The 15,140-nt window shown below is 43.2% G+C and overlaps 1 protein-coding gene across 2 annotated transcripts in view; it reads right to left on the bottom strand.

Moving 5' to 3' along the window:
* CPS1 (carbamoyl-phosphate synthase 1) overlaps positions 1–15,140 on the bottom strand; it is a 153,376-nt gene that overhangs the window by 64,216 nt on the left and 74,020 nt on the right. For both annotated transcript variants that reach the window (XM_074968096.1, XM_074968097.1), the window contains exons 14-19: positions 11,719–11,908; positions 9,366–9,523; positions 8,898–9,026; positions 4,764–4,908; positions 4,200–4,410; positions 954–1,152 (exon numbers count right to left, since the gene is read on the bottom strand). In XM_074968096.1, coding sequence (XP_074824197.1) covers positions 954–1,152; positions 4,200–4,410; positions 4,764–4,908; positions 8,898–9,026; positions 9,366–9,523; positions 11,719–11,908 — 1,032 coding nt within the window. The remainder of the gene's footprint in view (positions 1–953; positions 1,153–4,199; positions 4,411–4,763; positions 4,909–8,897; positions 9,027–9,365; positions 9,524–11,718; positions 11,909–15,140) is intronic.

Below are 15,140 nucleotides of genomic sequence, written 5' to 3'. Positions count from 1 at the left end.
AGTCTTCGCTTTGCTCTAGGATGTTTTCAGCAAAGAAATGCTCTTGTTCAAACACAACAATTGGACCTGAAGCACGAATTAATTCAAGGAAGTCCAATGGCCTGTGTTATGCAGTGGTCCCTTCTGGAATCTACAAATCTCAAGAGTGGCCATGCTATTGCCTAAAATGGCCTTTACAGTCCCAAATCACTCTATTGAAAAGGGTACTGGATACAGCTCAGGCGATTTGAATGAGCTCTCAAAAGATCAGATGTTTATCCACACCCTCTGGATTAACTGGGGCTGAAAAGCCAGGCTGCACATATTTGGAAAACAAATTTTCTACAGCCATGCTAGAAACACCCCAATGGCATTTCCACAGGGAACCAGAAAACGTCGAGGAAGGTGAAAGTGAACAAGTATTGACTAATAAATGGTAATAAAACTTTTACAAACCAAAGACAGTTTGAGGTTCAGGACAAATTTGCTTTCAGTTTAGGGTGATTTCTTCTCTCAGTTCTTATTTTATTTCTACTGAGTTCATTGATCCACAGTCGACCTTCTGGACAGCAACCCAGCATGGAGATCATGCAACAGACATGTTAAAAATGTCCCAAGTTGGTCGCTAATTTTGCATTCAAAAGACATTGAAGACCCAGTGAATGAATGCTAGCTGTTAGACAGCTAAATCCCTGATTAGTGGGCAAAACCTTGTTGATTGATGTCTCCATGCTGTCATGTTCAACCACAAATACACACAACACTTTTGTAACTGCAGTGGATAACTGGAACCAAATTGCGAGTGCATAACTAGCATGTGCTTTTAGAAGAGCGGCCCTTGAGGTTCTAAATCCTCCTCAGCATTCGTTTGGCTAGCAGACTAGAAAGAACCAGCATCCAGAGAGTAGACAAGGGAGAAAAGTTAAATTTCACAGGAGACGGAAAGGAAATGGAGAGAATTTCTCCACACTCACCTCTCCTACGCTCTTCATGGAGCTGCCAATCTGGCTAGAGGTGCCCTGAAAGCGGTCCAGGTCCCAGCGAGGTATCTTGGCAACCATGTAATCCAGGCTGGGCTCAAAGCAGGCAGAGGTTTTCCCTGATACTACATTCTTGATCTCCGGCAAGGGGATCCCCAGGGCGATCTTGGCGGCAATAAATGCTAATGGGTACCTGGCAGAGATGAAGGAGGGAGGCGTTTTTTAGTATCATGGTTGGTACTGTAGATGGCAAGGAAATCTATAACCCTCTGAAGCTGCTTGAATAAAAATAGTAACTGCAGTCTGTCGGGATGGCGCTCCACTCCTGGCACATGGTATGTTACTGCAGCTCACTGGAGAGCAGCAGTAAGCTCGGCTACAGCATGTAGATCATAAGGGGCATGTACAGAGCGCTGGAGTAGGAATCAGCTATTAAGGAGGAAAGATGGTCTGTGGCTCAGGCACCGGATTGGGACTCAGGGGATGGAGGTCAGTTCCTGGCTCTGCTACAGAGTGCCTGTGTGACCTTACGCGCAGCACTTAAACCCTCCATGCCCCAGTTCTCCTGCTGTAAAATTGGGATGATGAGAATAATATTTCCTCTCTCCCACCCTTTGTCTGTCTTGTGTCTTTAGCATGTAAACTCTCTGAGCATGGCCTACATTTTACTTTGTGTCTGTACACGTCTAGCTCCATCGGGCCCTGATCCTGATCCTCTAGGTGCTACTCTAACACCAACAATTAACAAAAACAGAAGGGTTTACTTCTGCCTCGGGGAGGGAATGAAAAGCCCACATATGGGGGAGCAGGGGTTATTCTATAGGTATGTGCTTATATAAGTAAGTTTAGCACTGAGTGACTTAGGTTGGAACATGGACTGGACAATCATTAAAAGCTGGCAAATTGACTATCCTCTGTGAAATCTTTGCAACGTGTTTCACTGCAGTTAGGCAGCTGAAGAGGGAAAGGAGGAGGAGGCAGAGACACGGAGAGTGAGTGCTATGGGAAAGCGGACACTTTACAACAGGGATGAGCGAGTGCCCTTTAAACATAGTAGCTACGCAAGTGTATATCTACATAACCTACAGTGAGAGTCCATCTTATTTCAGCAAATCAGGGCAACTGAACATCTTAGATCAGTGGCTGGACTGTAGCAGATCAGTGCTGGGATTAGTGTTTATCTGCATGTACTAGAAGCCAAATGTTTATGCTCAGAACAGAGGAGCCTTTGTGTCAGTTTGGAAGGAGCCAGAATAGCCTTTGCAGTCGTTTTTCAGCCAGCTCTGTGGTGGTTGTTGGAGTAGCATGTGGTATTCTTGCAGCCTGAGTGACTCCAGCGCAGAAGGAAAGCTGAATTAGTAATGTCCACTCAGCAAATGAAAGCGAAAAGCAGATTTTAGTCTTTTTAGGTAACAGATGATTGCCCCAGTCTGCTGGGGAACATTGCTGGACTCGACGAGTCAGCATGATTGACGTATTTCTTAAAAGCCCCAAAGGGACCTTTAAATTCAGAGCTAAATTCTCCCATCAGTTACCCTGGGCAGTGTCCTGGGCTTTCAGGGGGTTGAAATCAGCGGGATTGGACAGGTCTAAATGGGGGCAGAAATCAGCCCAAAAGCAACAAGGGCGTGGTGATAACTGGGCAGCGAAATTGATATAATCCAGTTTGCAGAAGCCAAGTGATTATAAATCATCCAGCAGGATTCCCAATTGCCCGAACGTTTGCCACGATCATCATCTTGCACAACTTTCATCTGACTGAGAAAGCCTCGTTGGCTGGGGTAGAGGCTAGTTTATTTCATTATAACAGGAATGTTCTCATCTTTAAGAACTGCCTACTTGGAATCACCACCAAACCATGGAACAATGATAACTGCAGAGCAGCTGGAAATGCTAATAATTGAATATGGGCTGCTGGAGTACCTCTTCTGGCATGTGTTCTTTCATAGACGGTAATTGACAGCAAACCCATTCAGGCCATTATTAATTCTTATTATTATTTATATTGCAGTTACCAACTAGGGCACCATTATAATAGGTGCTATACAAGCACATAACAAAAAGACAGTCCCCATCCTGGAGAGTTTCCAATCCAAATTCCTCTTCTCCATACAGGTCACAAAACCATTCACTCTTTCACCAAAAAAGGAACTTTTGTGGGCATAGGTTAATATAAGATAATGTATGCCCTCAAGCTAGCAGACTGAAGGAATTCTTTAGCTCTCTGACTCTGAGCACTTCACAGATAGTCAGAGGCAAAAATCCAAACTGGGATTTTGTAGCCTTCTGTCAAACAACACCCTGGAGGAACAGTCTTCTCTCACATTCCTATAATATTTGTACAAAATGCAGAGGTCCTCATTAGCGGCAAAAGCATCTTCCAACCAGTCACAATCCACACAGCACCATTCTTAGGAAAAAGCCCAATTCTGCAGTGTTTTTGTCATGTAGCCAAATGGGGACCAAGATCTAAACACCAAACCCATCTCCATTTGTGAATCTGCCAGGACTGGAATTTCCAGAGTACGGTTCTAAAGCTGGTGGAACAGGTTTTACAAGCTGGTGCCATTTTTTTTTTTTTTTTTTTTTGGAGAATCAAATGATGGTTCAAATTTAAGGAATGCTGGGTGCCCTCAACTCCCAGTGAAGCAATAGGAGATGTGGGTACTCAACACCTTTCAGGATTGCAATGGTAGATCCCTCATTGCAAAGCTTTCTTTGTTCTGTGTATGCCAGGCTACTGTTTTATAGACGTATTTACTGCGACACAAGACAAAAATGGATTTGTGTCACTGAGAAGTCAGCTAACACAATGAAATCAATCAAATGCTTGCTGTCACTTACTACTGTGTGTCTCCAGTTTGCTACAGGGCTTCGACAACTGCAAGAGTTGTTGAGAACTGTAAATTAAGGACTAATTTGCACTTCTCAACAGCATCCGCAGAGTACAATTAAGAAGCCAATTTTAGCCAGCCAGATTTGACCATCGTTATCTCGATTAGTTTATGATTAGCCAACAAAACAAAGACAGCCAGCAAGACCATTTGATTCAATCTGGCAGAGAGCTCATTAATAACCAAGTCCTTTGCCTTCCAGAGATGATTTGCAGCCAACGTACCGATGCCAGAGAATGTACTCTCTAAAACCAGCTACTAGGTCCCCTTCCTGAGAGGGTTTCCATTTGTAATACCCTAGTTCCCTGCCCCTTTCCCCTACCCTAGCTTTTATTTCCTGCCTTACCCTGTGGCCTTGGATGCCAAGGCAGAGCTTCTGGAGAGTCTGGCATTGACCTCAATGATGCAGTACTCCAGGGAGGTAGGATGCAGGGCATATTGGATGTTGCATTCCCCCACAATGCCCAAGTGTCGGACGACCTTGATGGCACTTTCCCTCAGCATCTGAAATTCCTCGTTGGACAGTGTCTGGCTGGGAGCCACTACGATGGAATCTCCTGTTTGCCGGAAGGAAAAACACAATAGTTTGATGGCGATAAATTCTGGTCATGTCTCTGCAAACCTACTGCGTCTTACAAGTTTTGAACTCCAGGTGTGATGGAAGATGCCTGTTTTGGGGCATTTCAAGGCAAGGGACGGACTATGTTATCATGTGAAATAAGAGACAATAGGGACGGACTTAGGGTATTGAAAAGTGTGTTCCATCATATCCAGTAGCACTTAGATCTGCTAAGTATTCTACATCCTCTCTCTCACCAGCCAGGTAAGTGTATTATCTATAGTCGGCAGAAAGACATTATATGAAAATGCTGATCTAAATGCAATCTACGGTGAGCTATAAAGAACCTACCAGTATGAACTCCCATAGCATCAACATTTTCCATATTACAGACGGTGATACAGTTGTCAGATGCATCTCTCACAACTTCATACTCTATCTCCTTCCAGCCAACAACAGACCTCTCCACTAGAATTTGGTTGGTTACTGCAAATGCCTGGGGAGCAGGTTGAAGAATCAGTTAGGGAAGACAGACACCAGGGGAATACAAAGGAAGAAATACATTTTTATTAAGCACACGTAACTGAACTGGACCCATTCCTGTATTTAAGGCTCTGCCACCACTGAGTGACTCTGCGCAAATTATTTCCACCCTCTGTGCCTCAGTTTCCCCATCTATAAAACGTAGGTGAAGCTACTGGCTTCCTTTGAAAAAAACTTTGAGACCTACTGATGAAAAGCACTATGTAAGAGCTAGGTATTAATTATTATGTGACAATTGCCCTGTAACTTTTATTTTGCATTAGCCTCATTTAAATGTCATGGAAAACAATGTCATTGGATACAAAAGAAATGAGGACCTTTGGCCTAGCAACAGAAATGAGAAATATAAATTAAAATAAAAAAAATAAAGTGCCACTTCTGCAAACACTTACACACACGCTTAATTTTAGGGCTGCGAGTAGCCCCACTGACTTCACTGGGACGACTTCTCTGTGTCAAATTAAATAGCGGACGAAGCAATGGGTGCTTGGACACACTGCTGAATTAACAACACTATTAACACCGCTAATTACTGTGATGTACTGACCAGAAGCAAGAGTTATGAATTATTCTAAAACTAACCCAGAAAACATTCCTGAGTTGCTAAACGGGTACAATCCAAATGGATACATTGACATTAATATTAACTCTTATACAAGGGGTTAGTTAAATCTCACATGGAACATAGAAAATAACACACACATTATCAGACCATCCTTTCCTCGGCCTCCTTTTTTCCCTTAATTTTGCAGCCAACATTTAAATTACTTAGTGTCATGGTAGCCTGTGAACACAGTTGAGCCACAGCAGGGCCGCCTGATGGACAACAACACTTGATAGGACAAGGAAGTCAGCAAACCTGCTCTTAAACCCATCAGCCTAGCTCCTGCTCCAACCACTAGGCATCACCACCCACATCTCAGTTCGTGACACTTAGGCCATGTCTACAACATGTAACATGATAAATGCCAACTATGCTATAACATGTTTGTATCTTGCGATGGGGCCTTAAGGCCTCACGCTGTGCCCACTGGTATCAATGGCACTGCTCCCATTGACTTCAGTAGCAGAGGACCTGGGCCTTTGACAGCCACGGTTGTCCTCCAGCATCAAACAACATGGGGCCCCAAGCTTGCTGGCACTACGGTAATGTAGACTAATATTAATCATCCATTTTCACATAAAAGCTCTTATTTGCATCAATGGAATTCCCTTGCACAGAATCACAGACAAACAAGAACCAAATAAAATTAGACTCGTTTGCATTGGGAAAAGGAGTCTTAAGGGCAATATAACTGAAAATTTACAGATATTGCAGGGAATGAAGACAACAGAGTATGATATTAAAAAAATGTTCCTTGGTCGAGTGTTTACAACCTTGCACTCCCTCCTTTCTAGCAGTAATTCCTCTGCTTTTTCTATTCTATTCTATATAGGTTTTTAATTCCATGCTCATCTCCATCGTATCTGAGAGCCTTCCAATAGTGAATTAAACAACATGACTACCCATCTGTCATGTGGTGTTTGTTCTCTCATCCTCTCCCCAGAGAAGCATGTGGAGTGGAGTGTCTTGTTTTGGTAGGGCTGGTTGGGTTTTGTTGTTGTTGAATATAATTTATTACTGAAGTCCAAAAGGAAACATGAAATGTTTGTATCCGAGTTCATTTACTTTTTTCTGCTAAATATTTTTAATCCATTCTGATGAAATGGAAATGTGTCATCATGGACATGTGCGATATTAGTAATCTACCTGCTAATTTACCTCTTTGTCCTAATGAGTCTGATGGGTAAGGAAAGCATTAGCACATTCTGCTTAACTAAGAAAAAAGGAGATACTCCTACTCATGCTGGCTCCTCAGTTTAGATCTTTCTCCAGGGCCCCATGCCTCATAAAAACAGCAATGCAGTGAGGAGCATCAGTGCATTGTGTTAATCAAACTCCGAGGAACACAAGGCCAGATGCCCATTGATTTCAATAAAGCTATACCTAGGGTTGCCAGGTGTCCAGTTTTCGACTGGAACGCCCCATTGAAAAGGGACCCTGGCAGTTCCGATCAGCACCGCTGACTGGGCCGTTAAAAGTCTGGGTGGCAGCACAGCGGGGCTAAGGCAGGCTTCCTGCCTGCCGTGGCTCCGCCTGGCTCTTGGAAGCAGCAGCATGTCCCCTCTCTGTCTCCTAGGTGTAGGAGCAGCCAGAAGGCACTGTGCTCTTCCCCCACCCCAAGGGCTGGCTCCATAGCTCCCACTGGCTGGGAATCATGGCCAATGGGATCTGTGGAGGTGGCACCTGCAGATGGGGCATCACGCAGAGCCACCTGGCCACACCTCCAAGTAGGAGCCAAAGGGGGGACATGCCACTGCTTCTGGGAGCTGCCTGAGGTAAGTGCCACTCAGAGCCTTCACCCCTCACCCCCTCCCATGCCCCAGCCCACTGCCCCTGATCTGATCCCCCTCCCACACCCAAACTCCCTCCCGGAGCCCACACCTCAAACCCCATCCCTGCCTCTGCCCTGATCTCCCTCCCACCCTCCGAACCCCTCAGCCCCATCCCGGAGCACCCTCCTGCACCCCAAACTCCTCATCCCTAGCTCCACCCCAGAGCCCACACCCCCATCTGGAGCATCTCCCTCCCCCCCGGCACTCCAACCCCCGTCCCAGCCTGATGAAAATGAACGAGTGAGTGAACGTGGGGGAGACCAAGTGACAGAGAGAGGGGGGATGGAATGAGCAGGGACAGGGCAGGGGGTGGGGCAAGGGTGTTCGGTTTTGTGCAAGTAGAAAGTTGGCAACCCTACCTATACCGTGTGCATCAGCTATACCATCAGGCCCCACTGTACAGGATATTCTAACCTGGAGCCTAGTGGATTTTGTTGACTTCAGGACTGCCTACACTGTGCTGCTCTTTGCTTTAATCACAAATCTAACCTTTGCGTCACAGAGTCGTACTTGTGCTGTTCCATGTTTTAATCTAGTTAATTATCCCCATCAGAGCAAATGAAACATGGGACTGAAATTATAGAAAAAAACACATCACGTTAAACTAACTGGTCCTTGATCTATATTTATCTTTGTTAGGATTCCAAGTGTTTGTCCTAGATATTAATACTGAGTTTCCAACATTTGGGTCTTGGCAGGCTAAAATACTTTTTAGAGAGTAAATTTTAAGCTTTTTGAAAAAAAATATTCAATAATATTAGTAAAGCTGGCTGGGAAAAAAATATGAAGTTTTTTTTAAACTAAAAAACAACTTTTTAATCAAAACAAAAATTTTCATTGTAGTCAAATTGTTTTCCTGTTTTTCCATGGAAAATCAAAAACCCAGGCTTTCAAAAATGGAACAATTTTAACCCCAACCTGAAAAATGTTACCCACATTTTCTGCTTTCTGGTTTGTTTTTATGGGAAATTTTTTAAAAATGCTACATTTCCTGTGAAAAAATTATTGACAATTTTTGTCCCGCTCTAGTGAGTACAAAAGAGCTGACAGGCAGGTTCCTCCCAGGAGTCTGGCACTGCACAAATTTCACAGTTCAGAACCAAATACAAAAATGGCCTAATCCTGTCAGTCTCTCTATTCCTGGCCCTTAGTTATAGCTAAGCTCAGTGTAGGCTTTTACTTTCTCTGCATCTCCCCTGTGACAATAGCTCCTGAGAGCAGGAGAAAAGAGGCCATTATATTGCTTTTTGACCAAAACTGCTGAAACATTTGCTCAAATTATGAATCGTTTCTGGCAGATTTTAACAGCCATGAACAATGTTACTTAACCATTCATACTACCCAAGTCAATGGCAAGTATTATGAAGACAGAACCTTAGAGGGCATCAAGATAATGTTTTACCAGTAAGATAAAGTATGTAGATCTAGACTAATCTGTGACTATTACAAGAATATATTAAAGCAGATGGCAAGGTAGATCCCTATAGCTATCAACTGCACACATACCTTGGTCCCAAGATCCAGCAGTCTCTCTTTGTCAGGACATATACCTGACCCTAGTCCACCCAGAGCATAGGCAGAGCGTATCATGACTGGGTAGCCGATCTTTTCTGCTGCATTCAAAGCATCTTCAATCTTAAAGCAGACAGGAATAAATGTCAAATAAAACGACAAGGACTAACTTGATTCAAGTGTACACATCAGGTTATATAGTGTACTGGGAAACCCATTAACAAGGCACTTCCCCAAATTAGACAAGAGAAAAGAATTTTGTCTTTGTTGTGACTCCAGGAGCCAAATTTTTCCCTCAGATACACCTGGCCATCCCTACTGACTTCAATGCACCAGATCCCTACTTGGTACATGTCCATTGACTTCAATGGATTTACACTAGGTATGCATTTGGTTTCAGCTGTTTAAAGAACAATAAAGCCAAGCGTGGCAGCCTTGCGTCTCCGAGCTCCTCGCATTTACCGATTCCACAGCAAAGCTGGGAGCGATCTTCTCATTAATCTCGGTCAGTTTGTCAGAAAACAGTTGTCTGTCCTCGGTGGCCATGATGGCTTCAACAGACGTCCCCAGGACCTTCACTCCATACTCCTTCAAAACACCTCGTCTGAACAGCTCCACTCCTGTGGAAAGAATGGAGTTAGAATCAGAGCACCTATGCTGTACAGAAAGGAAAGCGAATGGGGAATCTGGCTTTGCAGCTAGCTAGCTGAGTCCATACACGGTCCCCACCGCCATAGTTTCTCAATTTGAACTGTCAAAATTCAGTGCCAAAACCAATACATTCAAGAAAGCACTTAAGTATGTGACTAAATTTAAGCATTCGATGATGTGACATCTAGAAATAGGGATACTTTCCTGAATTGGGGCAACAAGTACTTGAAGCAGATTCTGAGCAGAGGAGCAAGCAGGCCAGTGGCATAGTCACACATATATGGCTTAATTCTCTTCTTCCATGTGTCAACATGGATGGCTGCACATAAAGGATGTAAGAAAGCACTACCATTTTGATTTGGAAACATTTCACACACACTTTGCCCGGGTGTAGATGATTACACAAGATATAGGGCAATGGAAAACAAGCCCCATGTCGTTCTAGTTCCATCTAACCAATGAAATTGAAAGATCATTAAAGTTAGAGACAGACACGTTCTGTTAGACAATCTTAACCACGTCCCTCTCTATGAAGGGATGTTCCATGGAGTGCAGTCTCAATGCTAAACCTGTGTAATTCTAAATGATCCAAAGAATGGGCAATCCTAAAGAGCCATTAGGTAGTGATAAAGTTTAAGTTTGTAAAGACAGTGTGGGTTTCTCCTTCCATATCTACTGTAACAGGATGGAATTATGGGAAATCCTAAATTACCACCCTTTTTGGAAATACAGTATATACTCATTCATAAGCCGAATATTTTTGGTAAAAAAGTGACGCATCAAAGAGCAGTGGTCGGCTTATAAATGGGTCTACACCAAAATTTGATGATTTTTAAAACTCTTTGGAATCACTGAATTGAATATCTAATACATTGTCGTTTTGTTTACCTGGAGAGTCTGCAGGCATGGAGCCCCTCAGCTCCCTGTGGCTGCAGTTCGCTGTTCCCAGCCAATGGGTGCGCCACTTCCCGCAGCTCCCATTTGCTGGGAATGGCAAACCGTGGCCACTGGGAGCTGAGGGGCTCCATGCCTGTGAATGCTCCAGGTAAACAAAATGTCCAGGCCTGCTAGTGGCTTGCCCTAATGGGCCAGGAGCCAAAGTTTGCCAACCCCTGAAATATAGGGTCGGCTTATGAAAGGGTCATACAGTTTTTTCTATTTTTACCTAACCATCTTGGGGGGTCATCTTATAAATGAACAGGCTAATGAACAAGTATATATGGTACTGTAATAAAATAAACATGAAACTTTTACATTTAATTTGACACGTTTCAGGTCACAGCTAAATGTTCCCGTTTAAAACATTGTTTTCTATTAAAAGTGGGATAATGCTAACTAAGGAAATTCCTAAATACAACAGCACACAGATTCAAATATCTGCAAACCTTGGGGACAGCCACAATCTGCACCCAGATCCAGTCTGGATTTTGCAAATGCATCTTCCTTTTATACTACTTAGGACCAAAACCTTGAACTTGGACACACTTATTCTTTGAAGCATTAGAATGGAATGTGGTGGATTTCCTCTCACTTTAAATCTTTAAATCAAGACTGGATATCTTTCTAAAAGATAAGCTATACTTCCATCAGAAGATGATGGGTTTGGTGCAGAGATTATGGGGTGAGGTGCTTTGGCCTGTGTTATACAGGAGGTCAGACTAGATGATCACAGTAATCCCTGTAGGCCTTAAAATCTATGAAAGCTGCATCTAGATCTGAATTTTGTGGTTTGGAGCCATCTCTGATCCTAAATGGAGCAGTGCCAGTTGGTGCTGCCATGCTAAGCTAAACTAAGCACCACTATCCCTCTAGCTTCCCTTTTCAGTCTTCATCTTAATGTTTAGGTACAGAACACGCCCCAAATCTGTCGTCCAAACCAAGATTTATAAGCTGCAATTGCAAAACACTGTTGCATGAAACGTCTATAAGAGTTCTGTATAACTGATAACTATAAAATATAGCCACTACAAGTCATATTCAATAGGTACAATTAAATTAATACTTATATCAGTCCATTAGACCAATATCTCTGCTTATGAACATTTGTAAGTGAATGAAATGTTCTGGCTGAGATTGCTATAGGTTTGATCAGGCAGAGCCAGGTATAAAGGTGACGGATGTGGGGCTAGAGAGATTAATACAGCTACAATTCCACAGTACTTACCACAGTTGAGAGCTGTCTGGCCACCCATGCCCAGAATTAACCCATCTGGCCTTTCTGCTTTGATGACCTCTGTGACAAACTGTGGGGTGATGGGGAGGAAGTAGACTGTGTCAGCCTGCTTTAAGCCAACCTCATTGGTCTGGACTGAGGCAATATTGGGGTTCATCAGGACAGTCTTCACATTTTCTTCCTGAGAAATGAAAATCAACATTAAAGTTTTAAAATGTTCTGTATACTGAGAGGTAAACGCACAGAGATACTAGAAACATGACAACTATGAATGAAGATCTTAACAAGTGACTAGGTACCATGCCAGTAACTGAAAATAGTGTTTTCTCTGGCTGAATAGCCCAACACCAGGTGTCTTGATCATGGTACCTGAATATTTTTCAGTTCTTTGTACCTCCCCAGGACACTACAAGAAGGAACTTCCTGTATGTTTTTCCAGACATTCTTCGAAAGAGAGAGACGGTGCAATAAGCTTCTGTTCTCGTTTGCACCACTGCAGATCTTTACAGTTGCTGGAATTACCACACTGAGAACCCACATTGGCCCAGTGTCTCTTTCCGCTCAGTTAGAAACACTTGAAGAAAGTTCTTTAGTATTATTTGTTTTACAGCAGTGCCCGGAGGCCCAAACCAAAACCGGGGCTCCGTTTTCACCTGGACTATGTATCTAGCAAGAGAATCCTGCCCCAGCGAACATCCAATTTAAACAGACCAGACAAAGAGGGGGAGAAAAGAAGCATTTTCATCCCCATGTTACAGATGGGGAACTGAGGCACAGAAAAGTTTAAGGGTGAAATCCTGGCCTCATTGACAAGGAGAGCTTTGCCACTGACATCAACAGGGTCAGGCACCCGGGATGTTTGGGAGACAGAGATGGGAACTGAAACCAGATCTCCTGAGTTCCAGTCCAAGCCCCAGATCACCCTTCCCCTTCCTCTGGAAACATTATAAGTAGGTAGCAGAGAAGCCAACAGAGTTACACCAGTATCAATGAGAGCAGAATTCAGCCCGGTGCATCTATAATACCTGTAGGCCAGAGGGAGACTCAGAACATGGCTGCAGCGAGAAGGTTGTACTGGGAAGCAGAGGGATTGTGGCCCTGAATGTTGATGGTCTGTAGTGCTAACACTGACTGACCTCTTATTAAAAATGACACCCAATATAGCATTCTAAAGGAAGGAGTCTGAATGATCAGTTTTACAAGATTAGTGTGGAGGAGAATAAGGAAGACAAGTGTGACCTTTACAGGACAAACTGGACACCATAATATAGAAGGCTATTGATCATAAAAAAAGAAAATGGTCAAGGGCTTGGCATGTCAGGGTCAGCAGCTCCTCAAAGCAAGAAAAAATTGCAATGCAATCAGGGCCGGTTCAGAAAACGCTGCCCAGGCTGTAGCTGTAGGAGTCCCCAGCAGTGCTGTGTACTGCGCCAGCACTAGTGTCTTGGGAAGGGGAATACAAGCAGTTTCCTGCTGACTGAGAGCTCTAGGAGGAGAATAACTCAAGCCCCCAGAGAATCAAGATGTCTTCCCTTATTATACCATCCTGGTAGGAGAAACCCCTGCTGGCTCCCCACCCTTTCTGTTAAAAGAAAACTCCACCCACTACTCTCCTGACTCTCTCCACCAGTTCCAGGCATGTTACTTAATCCCTTCTCCTTGCAAGACTCGCCCCATCACATCCATTGCTTGCATCCCAGAGGAGTTTGGGCACATGGAGGGAGGAGGAGGTCACACACCAAATCCTGGGACTTGCACATAGTAACCCTATTCCAATGACTTTTGTAGGGGGCTCCAAGAGGTGTTTGAACTGCCTCATATATCATGACACCAGTGAGGATCAAACCTATTTACCAGGTCACTTCCTGACATGCACTGGGAAGAACGTAATGTCAGGTTCTTTCCTACTTGAGAGGTTGGAATACCTCTTAATTCAGCAATTTGAGAGGATGATTCGTAATAATACTAAATGCAACACTGGGACAGTTCAACCAAGAGGTCCTCTGATTAGCTTACCAGGACAATCAATCTCTAGGGTTTCTGAGCTGAATAAAATGGGCTCTGATCCTCTGCCAGGAGCTAACTATCCAGTGACATTATGAAAGAAGAAAGAAAAACCCTCACTTGCTCTCAGACTGGGAGTAAAGATGCATCTGGGACACATTATCCAGGAAAAAGCAAATACGGAGTAAAATACAACTAGAGTAGAATAATATAATAACCGCGCACTTACCATACTGAAGCTTGTCAGAAAAGAAAACTGACATGGTCTCTGTGTCATTTCTCAAAATACATTGAATTGGCTTCTGACTGACTCAGCTGTATACTGAGAAACCAAACTCAGCAAATTATAATTTGAAAATAATTATTTTAAGTACTTTAGCCCTTTTCTCTGTTCACAAATGATCTGTGAACAGGTTGGCACTGGTATGTATATAGTTTTTATTCAAAATTACTTGTGTGAACAAATGTATGGCTTGGTTTCACACTGGGTCACCCAGAATATTCACTATTTGTGCTTCATGATTGGTCAACTAAGTCACATGCTGTTGTTTCTTTTCTCTATGTGGATAACTGAAATTATATCTTCTAGGGCTGGCTAAAAAAAAAGTTTCCACTGAAACTTTTGGTTGATGGAAAACTGGGAGTTTGTTTAAACAACATTTTTCAGAAAGCACCAGCTTTCCTTGCAACTTTGGGGGGTTTTTTTGTCAGAAAACCAAAGAGCAAAAGGAAAATGTTTGTTTTTTCACCAAACTGCGAAAAATTTTCAGTTTTGCAGTTTGAGTTTTTTTCCATCAAAAAGTCAAAACTTTCTGCTCGAAATTTCTCTGGAAACTTCCTCCCTCACCCCACTTATGTTGAAATTTTTCAAGGGAACCCCTTCCCCTCCCCCCCGCCCCATTTTCCAACCAGTTGTAATATCTATCTATTTCAGATCCCTCCTTTATACTCATCTGTGCCAGGGTATCTGCAAACCCAGCTGGCAATGGCAAGGCCACTCACTAATGCTCATGACAAATGCCTATTGTGCTAAGATATGCTTTTATTTAATTGTATTGCATCTTCTCTCCTGATGGTTTGCTTTTCCCCACCTATCATTTTCTGGTGTGACAAAACTGCTCTTTTTAGTAAGTGTTAGAACTGTACTTTGCACAATGGGCCCTGAAATCAGATTGCAGATCTTGGGTGTTACTGTGATACAAATAATAAATGAGTCTTCACCATAAGACGGCAGGAGAACTCCCTTTTTCTGAGTGCATAATACCTACCCGTATTTAGAATTGTTTCAGTGAATCTACCACGCAAATAACAAAAAGGGCTTTTTTCAAACTGCCATTTCCAGCGTATATGCACTTTCAAATATTTATAGGTGCTACAATTCATGGCACACGTGCTTTCCATGCACATCC

This window comes from Natator depressus, chromosome 11 (assembly GCF_965152275.1).
Source record: "Natator depressus isolate rNatDep1 chromosome 11, rNatDep2.hap1, whole genome shotgun sequence".
NCBI classification, from domain to species: domain Eukaryota; kingdom Metazoa; phylum Chordata; order Testudines; family Cheloniidae; genus Natator; species Natator depressus.
The sequence above is the reverse complement of the archived record's forward strand: the minus strand, read 5'-3'. Positions and strand labels throughout refer to the sequence as shown.